The 17,812-nt window shown below is 36.6% G+C and overlaps 1 protein-coding gene across 2 annotated transcripts in view; it reads right to left on the reverse strand.

Moving 5' to 3' along the window:
- Positions 1-15: 15 nt before the first annotated feature.
- LOC125063922 overlaps positions 16-17,812 on the reverse strand; it is a 46,144-nt gene continuing 28,347 nt past the window's right edge. The window contains exons 3-14 of one of the 2 annotated variants that reach the window (XM_047670623.1): positions 10,617-10,665; positions 9,979-10,120; positions 9,801-9,906; positions 9,538-9,702; positions 8,153-8,278; positions 7,798-7,910; positions 7,571-7,669; positions 7,078-7,408; positions 6,494-6,592; positions 6,034-6,142; positions 5,566-5,917; positions 16-5,487 (exon numbers count right to left, since the gene is read on the reverse strand). In XM_047670623.1, coding sequence (XP_047526579.1) covers positions 5,376-5,487; positions 5,566-5,917; positions 6,034-6,142; positions 6,494-6,592; positions 7,078-7,408; positions 7,571-7,669; positions 7,798-7,910; positions 8,153-8,278; positions 9,538-9,702; positions 9,801-9,906; positions 9,979-10,120; positions 10,617-10,665 — 1,803 coding nt within the window. In that variant the 3' untranslated portion in view covers positions 16-5,375. Of the gene's footprint in view, positions 5,488-5,565; positions 5,918-6,033; positions 6,143-6,493; positions 6,593-7,077; positions 7,409-7,570; positions 7,673-7,797; positions 7,911-8,152; positions 8,279-9,537; positions 9,703-9,800; positions 9,907-9,978; positions 10,121-10,616; positions 10,666-17,812 lie in introns of both variants that reach the window. The other variant, XM_047670622.1, reaches the window with a different exon arrangement.

A 17,812-nucleotide genomic window follows, 5' to 3' on the forward strand; every position in this document is an offset into this window, starting at 1 on the left:
ATAAAACGAATAATATAATTCATACAAATGTAATACACCTGTTAATATACAAATGCGTATTGTCTTGTAAATTTTAAAAATTGCATTATATTCGCAACTTATTTCTAAGTATAACAAGGCTAACACAAGAAGGAATGTTAACTGGTTTCATGATATCACTGAAATGGTCGCCGTGTAAAATTTAGGAATACATCGATATGATTGGCAGTATTTTAATACATTAAAAAAATCTTCACAGGCTATTCACATATGCACAAATTGAAACGCAGAGTACCAGTCCTGGATGGAAGGACCTTTGTTCTGACAATATTTTTGATTAATCATTTTAATACAGCTCAAGGAAAAATTATAGCGTTTAAATCACTAACAATAAAACAAATAGGTATGTAATAATTTATGACAATGAAAAGGTATATAGCAATTGTTTTATTATTATACAATGTATATGCCTACTTTTTTAATATATGTATAATATACATATATTAAAAAAGTAGGCAAAAACACACCAAGTCAAAATATTGAACCAGTTGTTATAATTTGTTCTATTAAAACAAAAAACCTTTAATATTATTTTCTGGATCTAAGCCGAATATAATATTTGCATGTTGGTAACAAAATAACTTCCATCTATCCTTCGAGGAACACCATGACTTCTAAATTGTTACGTTTCTTTCAGATCTTTCAATAACATGGTAACTAACTTCAGAGGAGACATACATTTGAATCATTATTAACGCCACAAAAACATTGATGAATGCACAAAAATTTGTATGTCCGCAAAATCCATTGCTCTACTCGATATGATAATTATTTAACTGATATAAGTTCCTATTTTAAAATAAGTTAACCATACGTTAATTATGACTTAATCTTGTAGGCATGAAAAAACTTAATTATTTTGTTACAGCTGTTTTGATAAAGGTGGTTCTAGCGTAACTTATCTTAAATATGAAAAAAATTTACATAATTCAATATAATTATTTAATATTAGACTTTTAATAACAAGATAAAATGCGAATGTGAAGTATAAAACTCATAATCATACTAAACTTTTTTTTTATTTCACAGGCGAGGCATAGACGACGTTTTTGGCATAAATCCAAACAGCTGCCATTTATATTTACACATTTCTGTGATTCAAAATAATATATTCTTTTAAGGTATTTTTATATACATATATATTATATATATAAAAAAAACAGTAGTAGATGTATTTTGTTTTATAGGTAATGTTGTTTAAATTCATATAGACATGTTTTCCACAAATTTTCAGAAACTATAAAGTCGAATTTCGACCATTGAGAGAACACTAGTAATTAATAATGACTATTACGTGCACATGTGACGTTATTAGAGATCGAGACGAATTAAACGATATTAAATACTGATACCAATATAAACAATATTTAAAACGAATCTAACAAATTAATAGTTTGTAGAATTGTAAGGTATATTTTACTATATGGAATGAGAGATCGTAATGAAATAAATACTCACGCTTCCAATTAAATACTGAAGTTTATTAAGGTCCAAATGAGATAATTTGTCTTTTTTACCTTTCAAACCGGAACAAGACAAAAGTTAATATTATGTGGTACAACAAAGTGGTGGGTGGTAGCCACCCAGGGGGGCGAAAACATGGCTATAGCTAATGAAGTAAATTAAGCTAATTAAATCAAATTATGTAAGGTATATACAGTATACACTATCGACGCAATTTTTTTAAATCTATTTCCTTCTTTTCGGTTGATACAAACATGATATTTATGCCATTAAAGATCCCCATTTTTGACATTATTTTACATACATTAAAACTTTAAACTTTTATTATGTGTGTATTATTAGGTACTATAACAAATTATAGTTGAAAACTATTCAGTTGTGATAACATGTGAGTAGATATAACAAATCTGTGAAAAAGTGCTATAGCGACCTTGAAATACTGTCGTCGACTCATCAGTCCGCAATCGTCATTGTTTACGTTCCGCGTGGGCGTCAAAAAATTCGTAAAGACCTCGTTTCACAACGAGGCAAATGATACGAAATTTTCATAATTATTATTCTTTGCACTATAGGGGTCTATTGAAATGCAACGGACACGTCGAGTCGAAAGTATAAAGAGTCAACATTCACCTTAAAACATTATGATTCTGTTGAAATTTTATATGTGTTATAGTATAGGTATTATTATTTTTTATTTATGGTTTTGGATGTGAGTATAGATTTGTTTATTCATGGAAGCATTTTTTGATTGTAATCAGAATTAGTCTTAGGTACACGTATATAATCGTTTAGTAAGTACAATGTGGGTGTCAATGAATGCTATAATTATCAATAATAAAAAAGAATAGTCTTCAACTTTTAATAAAAATATTTCAAATAAATGATAAATACTCTTTAATGACTCTTTTGTACATATTTGCGCAAAGCAAATAATGAAATTTGTCATTTATATGATAAGAATGAACATCTATATTACATAAGTACCTAAAAATATACATATACTACGTTTCCACTGAAGTAGTTGACAAACTCTGTGTCTGTAAATGCTTATAAGTCAGTAACAATAATATGACATTGATTCAAATATGTTGACAACTTATAAAGTTTGTCACCAAAAAATTTGTCCATTTCCCTTTGGGAAGGAAAGGTTGTGTTTTCCTACGAAATGTTGATGAGTCATTTGAAACATTTAAAACTATTAGGATGAACTAAACGTGGTCAGTGTGACGCGTAGTTTAAGCTCGGAAGCCTTAGTCGACGTCTATTGTTTTAGGTTTTCACCGCATATAGATAAGTAAATGTCTACTAGAGAAGTCCGCGACTGTGAATCGATTTACAATAAATCGCCAGACAAACAATTGATGTACTGCGATATTATTTTTGGGGCTTTATAGAATTTACTTGATATATGAAACTATTAATCCAACTCGATGGAGGGCAGTTCTAAATCACTAATAGGGAATCCGTCTGGATTGTATTTTTGAGGCTTCACAATAAAATAAGGCAGGCACACCCATTCCGTTAGAAACTTAAAAAGTCGTGCTCTGTTAGACAATTATGTTACTGCCTAAGTAATAACATGTTTGCCTATTTGTCAGTAGAAGTTCTGAGCTATGTTATATGGAAATGAATAAAGGCAAAATAAAATGTCAAACTTAAAAAAATAATAACATTCAATTATAACTTGACTAAATATCGATATTTTAAAAGGTATGATAGTAGTTTCGCTTGTACATTTCCCGATCACGCACTTATATAAAGTATAAAATTGTGTTTTTGTCGGAATTTGAAAATTTTGCATTTTAAGGCCCAATTTTTGAGAAAGGTTATATATAGGCTTTTAAATCATGCCTTTGCGGGCGGTGAACGACGATTAATGCGGTGAAATCCTCGCAACAGCTAGTTTAACTTATGAATCACCAGAAATGAACGTGAATTCTTAACGGTGCTTGGCAGGATTTAAACTAAGCTAGGTCTTCGGTGAAGGTGAACGTACTGTGACCGACTGGGTTATAATGGCGCTAGGAAAAAGTGAAACTCCTCTCGTATGTATGGTTTAAGTCTATATGTAAAGTGAGTGGGTATAAATAAAATTTATCTCATATTGTCACTGTTTTCATAATTTTCGTTTGTATGTCTTCGGCGAAGGTCATAATTAATTTCATAGCATTAAATAAAAAATACAATAAAACATTTTTAAAAAGCTGTTTTGTTAAAAACGTCAAGAAACGCGTGTTTATATCTGAAATAGACAGGACGCTAAAAGAGCTGGTTGACCGAAATAAGGATTTTTAAAACGTACGTAGGTCACTAGGAAAGTTTTGAGATATCATTAAACTACCAAATGCTTAAACGTCAAACTATTACCAATGATAGCACGTCTTATATAGTAATGGATAACAACTAAAAAAAAAAACAACTTACCTCCATTATCTTTTTTCAATTTTTAATTGTGACAAAACATGTGTGTTAAAAAACTACTTGAGATAGATAGACATATTACTTACAAACAAATAGGGTAGCTCTTGAAGATTAGTGTACCATCAATTCATACTATTTTACACGACCATCTTCAAGTAAGAAAAGTTTGCACGTTATGGGTACCCCACTTGTTAACAGCGGCCCAAATGGAATGTCGCAAGAAATGGTGTCAAAAATGCTCACTATGTTTGATGGTGGAAAATCACCTAACGTGAATTCAATAGTAACAGGTGATGAATCTTAGCTGTATTATTACGAAGTAAAATCTAAATCTAAAAACGAAGTATGGGTCTTTGAAGACGAAGAACAGCCAACAACTGTCAAACAGTCTCGATCTGTAAAAAAGAAAATGGTCGTGGTCTTCTTTGGCAAAAGGGGTATAATCAAGCGAATAACTCTTGATGAACAGAAGACTGTTACCACTAAATGGTACACAGAAATTTGTTTGCCTCAACTGATTGAATCTCTAAAAAATCTTCGGCCAAACTCACGCATTGACACTTGGCGGCTTCATCACGATAATGCACCAATTAACTCAAAGTTGTCTAAGTCAATCTGGATTAATTCTACTAGAGCACCCTATCTACAACCCTGACCTTGCACCCTGTGACTTTGGTCTCTTCTCAATGATCAAGGATAAATTGAAAGGTCACCGGTATTCCAATGATGGGCAGTTAATTCGAGCATGGGATTTGGCATGTGACGAAGTGTCTGAAGAAACGTGGAAGAAGATTTTTGTAGACTGGTTTCGTCGTATGGAGAAGTGTATTGCAGCCGATGGAAATTATTTTGAAAAAAATGAAAGTTTAGTTATTGAATCTCAAAACTTTCCTAGTGACCAACGTATTTACAGATATAATATAAATAAATAGTAAGCCGAAAGCGTTACAAGACAATAGTTGGATTAACCGTTTTTACACTTTATAATATATTAATTTAAATTTATTTTTTCTAGATCACAAGCCATAATCACTAAACGTATAAATCAATCATAAGTTAAAAATATATCTACACGAAAAAAATGGAATACAAAGGAAATCGTAATCGTGTACCTAAGTACCTACATAAAATAAAATCAGAGGTCACCGACCTCACGTTGACGCGGGCTGAGATCCTTATCGATGTGACGAGTAACGTAATCGATTAACATAACATTTCGCAGAGATGCATCATTTCTACAATTAAAAACGTCCTCCCTATCTAAACTAAGCTACTGAATCGATTTTGTGCGAATATCGTCGTCGTACGTCGAGCGCCGTCCCCTGCGAAACCGAGGCCAACCGAAAGACACTAGCGAAAAGTCCTCTCCGTCGCGCCCGGGACGACTCGAGGCGACCGCGGCCGGACAGCGGCGAGGCGAGGCGAGGCGAAGCGAGGCGAGGCGGGGCGCGCTACACGGGCGTGCCGAAGTCGGGGTCGCCGCGGCCCGGCAGCAGGCGCGGCGGCCGGCGCTCCGCCGAGCCGTTGCGCGCGCCCTCCGTCACGCGCCGCGCCGAGCCTATCCTGCGGCCCAACCGAGCGCTCAGTACGCGTCGCGTACGTCGTATCGTTTTACAGTAAAGATTACTCATAAAAAATTACCTGAATCCCTTGGTCTCTTTTCTTACGCGGCTGTCTCCGTTCGTTTTACTCGACTTGAAGCGTATGTCGAGAGGGGGCGGGGCGATGATTTCGCGCGAGTTTTCGGGGTCGGGGGCCGGCAGTGGTTTCGAATTACCCGTCGTCGACGTCGCGTTGGACGGCATCGCGGCGGCAGGCGTCGCGTTGGGTGCCAGCTTGTCGGCCAGCGACACGGTAGGCGACAGCGTGTCGGCTAGTGCCTCGTTGTCGGCGGACGTGGTGGTCGTTAGTAGACACGGGGGCGTCTGGTGCGCCGGTGACGGGGGTTCGTCTCCCGGTGCAGGCGGTTCGCGCACTTTCTCGGAAACGGCTGCTACAATAGAATTACGACGGTTTTGATTCGAAAACTATACTCGGTAAAACTAAATAAAGTGTATAAAATAGTATCGTTTAGTTATAATACGAGGTAGCCAACGCTAATAGCTATACCGATGTCGCAGCGCTCAGGGCGATGGGGGGGCGTCTGGGGAGCTTCGCGCGGCTCGTCCGACGACTGCGCGTCCGACACCGCGCAGTACGCCCCTTTCGTTCTCCAATCCTAATACACCATACATATCAGAAATAAAAAAAAAGAAAATACGTTGCTTTACAAACATTGATTTGTGAAGTTTCCTGATAAAATCGAGTCAGCACCAGATTTAGAGGTCTGAAGGTCTGACCCCGGAGCCTCCAGGCCTCTAGCAGTGGAAATCTTGAAGCAACAAAGGAGTGAAGTCCCTAATTATTATTTTACAAATCAATTTCAACATTTTCCTGTCCGTCAGTCAGGTATGTCAAATTTTTTTTTTCTCTTTATAGCCGTAGCATTTAAAATAATAATTAGTAATATGTATTATAATAATTAGACTATATTTCGATAGCTAATCGAGTGGAATGCGAGCCGCCTCACCTGCGGCTTGCGCTTCTTCTTGAGCGCGGTGCGCGCGTGCACGGGCGTGGAGCGCGCCGACGTGGACGCGGACGCCGACGCGCGCGCCGCCGGCGACACCTGCGGGCGACGTTACTTATTTCTATTATCTCGTTAGCTTTTACACTCTTTCACGATATACATTCAAAATTCCTTTTCAGTGATCATCTTTTGCATATCATAATACGGAGACGAGCATTGCGCTCTGCGAGGACTCCTTTTATATGAAAAGGCACAAATGAACTATTTGTGGATATTATTGCGGAACTGTCAATGCGAATGCGTGTCCAGTGCTGTATTGACTTTATGTAAAAACCTTTATTCATTACTCGATAAAAGAAAAAATGCCTAGAGTTATTTCCATGCAAGATAAATAATAATTCAATAGTATTTAATAAACCTATTGTCGGGAAAACATAAATGCCGATTTTCTTAATGCTCTTGTACAATATCTTAACTCGATTAGTAAGAGGGACTTTGATGAAGCATTTATAATTTTTTCCTATACCTAGAATTCATCGAAAACCCTCGTAACTTTAAATTTAATCACATAGGAGTCAGGCTACCTCTAGACGAGCTTCGATCTTGATGGAGTCGTCGTCCATGTCGAGGATGGCGAGGTTGTTGATGTTGTTGTAGTCTGCGTAGTGCGCACTCGTCACGAGCCCCGCCCCGTCCCCGCCCTCTCCCCGCACCACGAACGACCGGCCGTCTTGAACGTACGAGTTACTCCTGTCTCGAGTTGCATAAGTTCTTTCATCCGACACTCCGTACGAGTTCACTTCGTCTCGTTCCCCGTACACGATATCGTTTCGTACAGTCGTACGTAGCGGCTCGTACTCGCTGTCTCGCCGTGCTACGTACGCGTCGATCTCCCCGCATTCACTACCCGACGCGCTGTATTAAAGAACGTTATTGGATACCTTTTAAATCGTAATTATTATATCATTGATAAAATGATTATAAAAATATTCGTAAGTGTTATATGACGAAGGAGAGTAAGTTAACAAAGAGAGTAAGTGAGCTGAAGGAGTGAATGAATCGAGTGAGTGAGCTGACCGGTGGTTGTAGTCGGGGGTGCGCGGCGCGGTGGGCGTGGCTCCGGCCGCGTCGGGCTCCTCCTCGAACACGTCGCCGTCCTCGGGGTACAGCGGGAACCTGCTCGTTGTGCACAATGTCACTCTATACTAACGATATCGATACTAACGCTCAAAACGATCGTCATAAAAGCAAATTCAAAAATTAACACTCCAGCTAAAATATTAAGAGTTCGATTTTCAAAATACCTATAATTGTCTTCGGAGAGACGATCGTCGTCATCTGTAGCGATGAACTGAACACAAAGAGCACAGTCTCCTTTCACGCTCTGCAACGCCTGGACCGCTTCTTTATGGCAAGCCTTTATAAAAAAGATTCTAAAATTAACAGATCAAAAATATCTTACGTATACATCCTATCCTAGTTTCCTTGTATATCATTACAGTTTTTGCCCATTTCAAATTAAAATTTTGCTTACACATACACTTACATTTTTTGCACACACTACATTTTTTTTTTGTTTTTTTTTTTTAAATAGAGTATTTTATGTACTTTAATCTATATATACTTATGATAACTAGTGATAGTGATAGATAATGGTACCTGAGTGAGGTCCAGGTCGTTGATGGCCAGTATGGCGTCGCCCACGTACAGCTCGCCGGTGAGCGCGGCCGGCCCGCCCGCCTCCAGCTCCGATATGAGAATGGGCACGCCGTGCTCGCGACCACCCTAAATGACCATTCTTATCAACTGTTTGTAATCTCTTAAGATTACTGTATTAAGAAAATTTCTGTACTTGTCCTGTCCAAAAAACTTCACGATTTTCCAATATAATATATTACACGATCTATTGTTGCATAACGGATATGTGTTTATACAGAGCTTTCCGAAAGACAACGTCTCTACAAGAACTGCAAATATGAGTGATATAAAGCATATCAATGATTACATTTTTGTAAGAAGCTTTAGGATTATCCAATTTTTAATCCTAAATTAACCATTTCATCTATGATTCAAGATGAAGGAAGAATAATTTGACGGACGGAGAGAACTCCACGTGAGAGCACGAAGATGTCACGGGAAAGGGAGAACACTCATATGTGTTACTTTACATGTTTAAAGTGCTTTGGGACGACTTTCTGAACAAAAACATAGTTTTCCAAAACAGATCAACAGCGAGCCAGATTGATTTACTTAATTATTTTTGAATGGGGTTCCTAATTATGAGTAACTAGCCTGTGTGTTTCTTATAAAAAGTAGATCAAAGTCAAAGTGAAAAATCTTTATTCAATATGTAAGTGTACACTCATCAAGTGTTTGATTTATCACTTCATGTACAATAATAACAAAAATATTTTCGTTATTCGAAACAGTCTGGAGGCGATCATTTCATTCCCAAGGTGTGGAATCAACTAAAACATCATTAGCATTTTTTTTTTAGCATTAGCAGCCCGTAAATGTCCCACTGCTGGGATAAAGGCCTCCTCTCCCTTTGAGGAGAAGGTTTGGAGCATATTCCACCACGCTGCTCCAATGCGGGTTGGCGGAATACACATGTGGCAGAATTTCGTTGAAATTAGACACATGCAGGTTTCCTCACGATGTTTTCCTTCACCGCCGAGCACGAGATGAATTATAAACACAAATTAAGCACATGAAAATTCAGTGGTGCCTGCCTGGGTTTGAACCCGAAATCATCGGTTAAGATGCACGCGTTCTAACCACTGGGCCATCTCGGCTCTAACGGCGACTAAAACATCATTAGTTTTATATTATCCTTTAGCACACAAACGCTCTTTAACGATTCTTTTAAATTTTACAGTTGAATATTTTTGAACGTTTTCTGGGATCCTGTTGTGTATCTTCTACTTTCTACAGCAGTTACAGTACTCATTAATTAGATGAGGCAAGTTACTGACAAATAAGTCGGTTTGTCAACTAATAGTCTGAAACTAATTTCAACTCCAAGAAATTAACGAGGCTAATACCGTGACAGAGATTCCGAGCCCGAGGTGTGGCGAACGACGCACGCGCACTGTGCGCGGGGCCGGGGGAGCGTGCGTAGATGCGGGCGGGCGGGGCGCGCGGGGTGCCAGACCGCGACAAACCCGTACCAGCGTCTTATGCCGCTGGAGTAGGATTTCTGCCTCAACCTGCAGCATTAATTCCAAAGAACAAGCAATCAATATCGAATTAAAAAAAAAATAGAATACGCAAATATTAGAACATTTTATTTGAAAGTTTCGCCTACCTGAGCCCAAAGGGAATCTCTTAGTTCAGCGCGCATGTCACTACCTAATAATTGTAACTGCTGTATCCTTCCTGCTAATTCTTTATCTAGGTACTTCGTTGCGAGCCTGCGATACAAAATACGTTGATGAATTCTTTCACACATTTAATTCAATCGGTGAGTATATATTATACATTACCTGGCTCCAAAAAGCTCAGAATGTAGAGCAAGAACTGTTTCCCGTAGCGCTGCGTTTTCTCGAGCAAGTTGGGCAGCCTCGGCTCGCGCACGCCCCGCTTCCGGGACATTACCCATCATGTCCCCGCCCTCTTGACAACCGACTAGAATATGCATAATCGTATTGAATCATGAATTTGAAAAATTAGATTGATTAATATTTTAGTATACGATATTATGATCTAATTGTCATTGGCATGAATGGCAATTATCATCGAAACTATTTCGTACTATATTGTTATTCGTGAATTTCAGTTGTTAATGTTTCCATTGATATAATAAGTAGAAAAATCCCGTATTTTTTTCACTGTCCGGTCGAAGCATTTTTTACTGTCAGAGAAAATGTTTTGAACTGCAAGTTGCTGGATGTGCATGTAGCAAAACTTCTCTTACGACATGTAGTTATTGTCACGATGTTCCTTGACCAATACTTGTGTACGAGATATACAAAATACTTTTAACCATTATTATATACATACATATATAGTTAGGATGATACTTAAAAAAATTTAAAAACATTACAATATTATGTTTGCAATATATAAAAATAATAAGTCCATTAATAAGCAACACAGTTAAAATTAAAGGAATGAATCTTACCTGCCGCACGAGCTTGAATCAATTCAGCCCTCATGTCCACAAGCTCCGCCTGAGAATAAAAAAAAAGAAACTTGAAACTATTATGTCGACAAACCGTCACGATGTACAAATGGAGAGTATTAAGTGTCAAAAATAGAGCACCCCTCGTGTTCGAACAATGAATGTTATCTTTGGACGAAATCAATGGTAGCGTTAATCCGAATTAACAGGGACAGATGGCTTTGAGACTCGCACGCGTGCGGCATACGCGCTCGTATATCGGTTGACCTCTCGCACCTACAGACGCGCTAACGCCTACCGCCCGTACAGATTCAATTTACAAGCACTGCAGACACAAACATCCCCGATGGTATATTTTATTGCTTCGAGCAAATTATACCGTCATATATTATTATTATAACTTAACCCTCTAACTAGCCGATAGCTGAGCCCTGCGGGTGTTGCGTTGAATAACATTAACTAATAACAGATAGAGTATACCTTGTTTATCATAGATAAAAGGTTTCTAGGTTAATTAATACTTCAATTTATCAATCTGAACAGTACATTTAATCTACTTCGAATTAAGTTCTTTAGCCTTGTATTTATGATATAATACTTATATTAGGGTTCCGTTTTAAAATATACGATATAAAGCCCTTTTGGTAAATTTTTATTATAAACTTATTAGAATAGAGTTCATGACATTTCACGCTTGCCATTTTAATAGGCTTAATTTAAAGAGGGTGAAAACGCAACGACTTAATAATAAATAATTTACCGATATGCGCTGCGCTAAGTATTATGTATATGGGTTTAGTATTTTATTCACTAAGGTTATAAAATAAATAGTCCAGTCATATATGTATGAGAACCATAACTTACATATAAAATAATTATCAAACATTCCAATTGACAATAATTATTAACTCCTGACCGATTTCGGTCACGACGCCCATCAACTGAGATTACTTTGCAGGATACATTATTGAACAAGTGTTTGCGCAAGCACAGATTCACTATTGTAATCCGACAAGATCAGATTATCAGGATAGAGATCACACGTAAAGTGCTTTCCGAGGCACAGGGTTGTAAAACTTCCTAACTTCACGCTGAGAATTGATTGACAGAAGTATTTAATATATTCTGCCTTGAACCTTGATTCGAACTTTAGGATCAAGAAGTCTTACACGCTAGCTAATAAACCAACAAGAAAGTCATAATCATCTTTTATTCCCTCTTTACTATTCGTTTAACGACCTCGTTTATAGTCGCTTTATAATACATCATTTGCAATCTGCGCTCTACTCAATTAGATAGTATTCTATAATGACCATCAAACCGACCATGAGGACTTTAATTATTTTTATAATAAGAAGCTATCTCTATTTAAGTAGGTTAGGTAGCGCATAAACCCGGCTACCGAATGCTATGTAGTAACACTGTCTAAGTAGAAACATTGGCGCTGTAAGAAAAATTAAGAGGTGTGTCTCTCGTGGCTATAATTACACTGGTTCACTCACCCTTCAAATGTAACACAATAATCTTTAGGATAGCTGATGAGCAGGTGGTACGTATCTCCCTAAAGCTCTTATGTGAAAACCTTCTTACTAACTAAAGAAAATGATGAAATTTGTATTCATGTGAACCCTCAATGTGCAGTTTTCGGTCACCCTTGACCGGTCATCTTGTAATTCATCATGAATATAGTTACCTTGTGTAACGAAGGTATTACCTAACTTGAAGTTTCACTTTGATTATGATTTAAATAGGGATTCGTTCAATTGGAGTTTCATATATTTATGTAACATCTTCAATGCAGCGCGGAAGTTGTTTTCGTTGCTTCAAATGCCGACGAATTAGGAGCACTTAATCTTTTTATAGTTGTTTGTTTCCGATCATACGAAGACAGATTCATTTGTGTATAAAATTACGCTCAGACATAGTACGTTACTTTTCTTACACACGAGTTGTACAAATATTTTGTAATGAAGATGTAAATAAACTCGACTTTGTCTTATCGGACGCTTTGTCTTTGCTATCATGATATTATGTCTTTCTTAGTTGTTACCTATTTTAAATAATTCTGTCCTACGTCATGTCTAAAAGAACGTTTTAGAAGTAAAATTGCGACTCGCTTTGAAAACAATTACGCAAAACTCTTTGCTAAGAACATCACAACATAAGTCATATTCAATAAATACAACCTACGCCGATTTCAAGATCATTATCGTCTAAGGCCCGTAGGCGTATGTTTTAACGGTCAATTGTGAATATTATAACAGGCGATAGGCTTTTCAACGAGAACTTTTCAAATAGCGCGTCGTTAGTCCGTCCTTATAAATATTAACAGTTATCTCACTTCGCAAGACAATAAAATAAAATTCATTAAAAAACTGAAGAGTCATATGGTTATAAATATATTCTTAGTTAGTTGTTAATATGAACAAAAATCTACGGGTCTATATTAATAAATAAGTAGTTTTTTTTTGTGTAATGTCTAACTGGAAAATCTACTTAATCAAAATACTTTAAATATACAGCGCGCAGAAGGTTTTAGTATGTAATATTATAATACTCGATTTAAGACTATTGCCGTTAAGCCTAAAGCTTGATTACCATGTTTTTGTGTGTTATAAAAGTAAAGAAACAGCCTGTAAATGGCCCACGTCTGGGCTAAGGCCTGCTCTGCCTTTAAGGAGAAGTTTTGCAGCTTATTCCATATTAAGTTAAGAATAAAAGGAATGTTACTTCTTTATAAATTTTGTGTAAACGTCGATCACAGATAACGTTTAACGCCCCGAAGATTGATTCATAACAGTACTGTATCATTGAAGACATCTAAGATACACAATCGATAAGACAGCGCACGTGCCGCCCGCTAGCCTCAAATGAATTAACCACAATTTAATTCATGGCATCTAACAACAATAAATCTTGACTCGGACTGTGTCGACACTCTTACTTGGTAAGCGACGTAATTTGACTCTTATTTAAAAAAAAAACGGTATATGTAGATATCTTAGTTACCTAATCTACAAGTTTAAGCCCGTGACCACACAGAGCGGGATGATTTTGAATAATTGTAATTACACAAAAATATTTAAAAAAAGAACACTGTAAGAAGTGTTAAAATTAAAACAAACGACGATTGGAAATAATTCGTCTGTTTAATGTTTGCTTAGTATACCTAAATATCTTAATATGCAGTCGCTTTTTGTTTAAACAGTGCTTTTAATTTACATAAGTTTGCAGAACGCCGCCGCGAACACGATTGTCCTCCTCCTTTTCACTTATTGTCACTCAGTATGCAAACACTCCTCTCTACGCTAACTGTTCCTATACAATTTAAGGGCAGTAGAGGTTAATTGCTTGCAAGTATTTTCGACTGTATTATAGGTTTACGAGCCACTACTTCATACGTGACGCATAACTAATTTTACTATTATTGAATATTTCATGTAATGTCTATTGTGTATGTACATATATTTAGTGAGAACATGTCAATTTAAATGTCCCACTACTGGCCTCTTCCGTTGAAGAGAATATTTAGGATATTATTTCACCAAGCTTCTATAATGTGACAGAATGTAATTTATTTATTTATTTATTTTATTTATTAAACATGGAACACTAAACAGACTGTCACAGTTAACAGGTGAGAGATAAAATATATACAACATTCAAGAGCTATGTAATAATCCTGAGCATGTGTACACATATAATTTACAAAGTACAATAAAAAAGAATAAAAACTATAAGAACATAAAGTTATAAATACAAATTAACAACATGAAAACTCGATAGTCTTTGTCCAGATTTGAACCGGGAATCTGTGATTAAGGTTCACCCGTTCTAACCACTGGACCATCTCCGCTCTTTACGCATATTTACTGACGGTCAAAAAGCTACAGAGGCGAGCATTAAGCAATTGAAGCACCGTGTACCCACACTGCATCGACACTCGACTCTTGTGCAACTCTATTAAAACACGCCTCACATGCATCAGAATCTAAGATTACACATTCGTAAAGACGAAATGGGTGCATTATCATAAAATTTATTTTATATCAATGGATATCTAACAGTAACGATCAAATTGAATTCGTCTTGAATGGATTTGTATGACCCAATAAGGACAAACAATAGAAAGGCGTGTGAGGAACAGCGCCACCCAACCACCTAACGGACTTCGTCTCGGCAATGCTTAGATCACAGCGGGGGCTCATTTGCTTAACGCTGTCTAATCCGAGTTATAAATTGAAAAGAGGTCCATTCAACTGAGCGAACGGCCGGATGCATTTTCATTGTTTATAAACGATAATATAGCATCCTTAGGACGTGTTACTTAAGCTTCCGAACTGGGACTTTCAACTATTTTTTGAAGAAACGAAATGTTATGCCAGCTGTATAACAATGGTGTGATTTACACGGCAGGCAACGAAACAAATGGTCGTACAGTAGAATAATGAATACGCAATAGAAAACGCATAGCTAATAGTCCCTGTTGTAATCTAAAAGACACACGTCTGCCGCAGTTCGTTGGAGTTATTCCAAACATTCGCTGTTAATTATTATTTGACTTTCCTTCTCGTAACTACTGCGCCGATAAATACTACCAGAGAAATACGATCGTCTTTGATTGAGTTACGTAACAATGTTTATTGTATGTTGTCTAGTAAATAACATTTGCTATTCACGTATTTTTGTTATATTTTGGGACAGTTAAGATAGTCTTATATATTTACATTACGTGGTTATACTTTGGTGCATTTGTTTTTATTTTTTCTCATATTAAATTTCAAAAACAACAATAAAGAATAGCATGAAAAAAATTAAATGTAAAAAAATGAGTCATAATTTCTTATACTCTGCACAAGGACTGAATAGTAATCTTAGGAGTAGGGTTGGCTGTAAAATTCATATTTTGTATTTCGGTTTAATATATTCGGTATTCAATATTATAATGAGAAATTAGTGCTACAATAATAAACTCACTTCGGTTGTATTTTTATATCTTTGTTACCTCAGATCTCCGTCATTTAAGAACCGAATGGAACTTTTTTCATATCAAATATTCTATTTAAGTTAAGGAAAAAAATTAAGTTGGCCCACAAGTTTATTGCACACTCATTAATAAAAATATAATTTTTGACCTATCAAATCATTTTTTAAATACGTACACATCAGTGATCAGTTTATAACTATAATAAATTATAATTATATCAAATAAGACTTCGTCGAAACGTCTCAGCCCCGCCTACAATGAAGGCTGTACATGATGACAGACTATGGGCTTCGTAAGTGTAAACTATGCTCGTGCGAATGATTGTATTTGTCGGTCCAAGTGTCATTACTGTCGCGTTCGCACCTGGCAATCATTGATGCAAAATAAACGCGTCGACGTCACGTCGTCTGCAACACCGACAGACGTTTCTAAGAAACGTATTCATGTGATACTTGTAGAGGTAATGTCCATTGCATGACGACATGCAAATGTAATGCATTCCTATAACCGTCTCGTATCAAATTACAGTAAAATTCTGGTTAAACAGCCCACCTATGCCATGTTTTCGAATCAACGCAAAGATTTATATCAAAGAGTAATCTTAAATGTTTTACGTAAATCTCCGTACACACATTAGAGAGGTAAGATACACATAATGATTTGAATGATCGTTGTATAGACGTAATAATAAAAAAATGTATTTGGCGCAAACGATAAAATTGCAACATTTTCAAAGTGTTGCAAGTTTTATGTACGTGCAGCTCTATGTCTGTTCACCAGGATATACTTTAGGCTGTTAAAATAAGTATAGAGTTAAGATTTATCATAATGGGCAATAACATTAGAAATATCATGCAACATCAAGTTTATGAGTTATTGTATAAGCAGGTTGGTCGTCAGGTGCTAGACATAAAAAAGGATATAAAAAAGTGTATGTCCTTTTTTGAGGCTTGTAAGCTTGCCTCATAATAAATTTCATCAAATTCGGTTAGGCCGTGAAAGAGTAACAGACAGACAGACAGACAGAGTTACTTTCGCATTTATAACAAAAGTGTATCTGTGTATAGTGTGATCTAAGCTGGCCAATCAAAAATTAGTCACGACTCAGTGGCTACAGAGACATCGTTTTTAGAAAAGTATCGAAGGAGCGCGCGAGACGCGACTACTCGGTGAATATTACTTAACGAGTCGATTATCGTTGTTTTTTACTGTTTCAAGAGCCTACAGGCAAACTTAATCAAGATCGCACGTAGTCATTTCATTTAAGTATATTTATTAAATCAATGTTATGGAATAAACGGTAGAAAGTATAATTAGTCGATACGTTTTTAAAAATTTAATTCCTCTGATACTGTGCATCTTACATAAAATATCGATATAATTAGAACGTTATACAAAACTATCTTCGTCAACAATATAAAATAAAAGTAGCGTATAGGCGTAATAGTATTCAAACAGGGAATAACAATTCAAATAATTACTGGAAATACAAACAAACTGAATCGGTAAGTGTTCCAGGGAACCGTAAACTTAAATGGCACCGGGACGGGACGAAAGTCGACCATTGACGGCAAACACGATTCAAATAATGCAAATTGACACCGGAAGGCGTTTTAAGTCAACAATACAGGAGACGTTTCGATAACAAAATGACTTGCTAATGAATTTGTCTGAAACAAACGTCGGTGCATTTCATTAACAATTCCGCGATGAGCACAATGCTTCGTGAGAGCCATAACTAATGAGCGCACCGCAGATAAAACTGATGTCTCAAAAACAGGTTTGCATGTCTTGATCGGTGTTTGCGGTCACATCGAGGATGTACACGCTCGAGCGGATCACAAAGTGGACCGCGCGTCTTCCTGCCGTCCAGAGCGTCCCTTCCAATGTGCCGACATCGTGAGATTAGAAATACCGCATCGCAATGCAGACAATGTTACACCGAATAGTATCAAGTAACGTAACGAAACTTCAAATAACCGGGATCAAATAAAGGAACCATAGTACACGAACGAAACAATAGAACATTTTTTAAATAGAACTTTACTAGTTTTAAGTTTTTTTTCTTTATTATTTATATATATTATTATTATACTTTGTCTCAAGGGGATTTTTTATGGTTGGGTGCGCTAATCACAGGGACTACTAATTTGATTTGGTCGATATAAGAATGTATATAAGAAAACTTATCTATAATAATATTACAAAG

Source organism: Vanessa atalanta, chromosome 5, assembly GCF_905147765.1.
Source record: "Vanessa atalanta chromosome 5, ilVanAtal1.2, whole genome shotgun sequence".
Classification (NCBI taxonomy): domain Eukaryota; kingdom Metazoa; phylum Arthropoda; class Insecta; order Lepidoptera; family Nymphalidae; genus Vanessa; species Vanessa atalanta.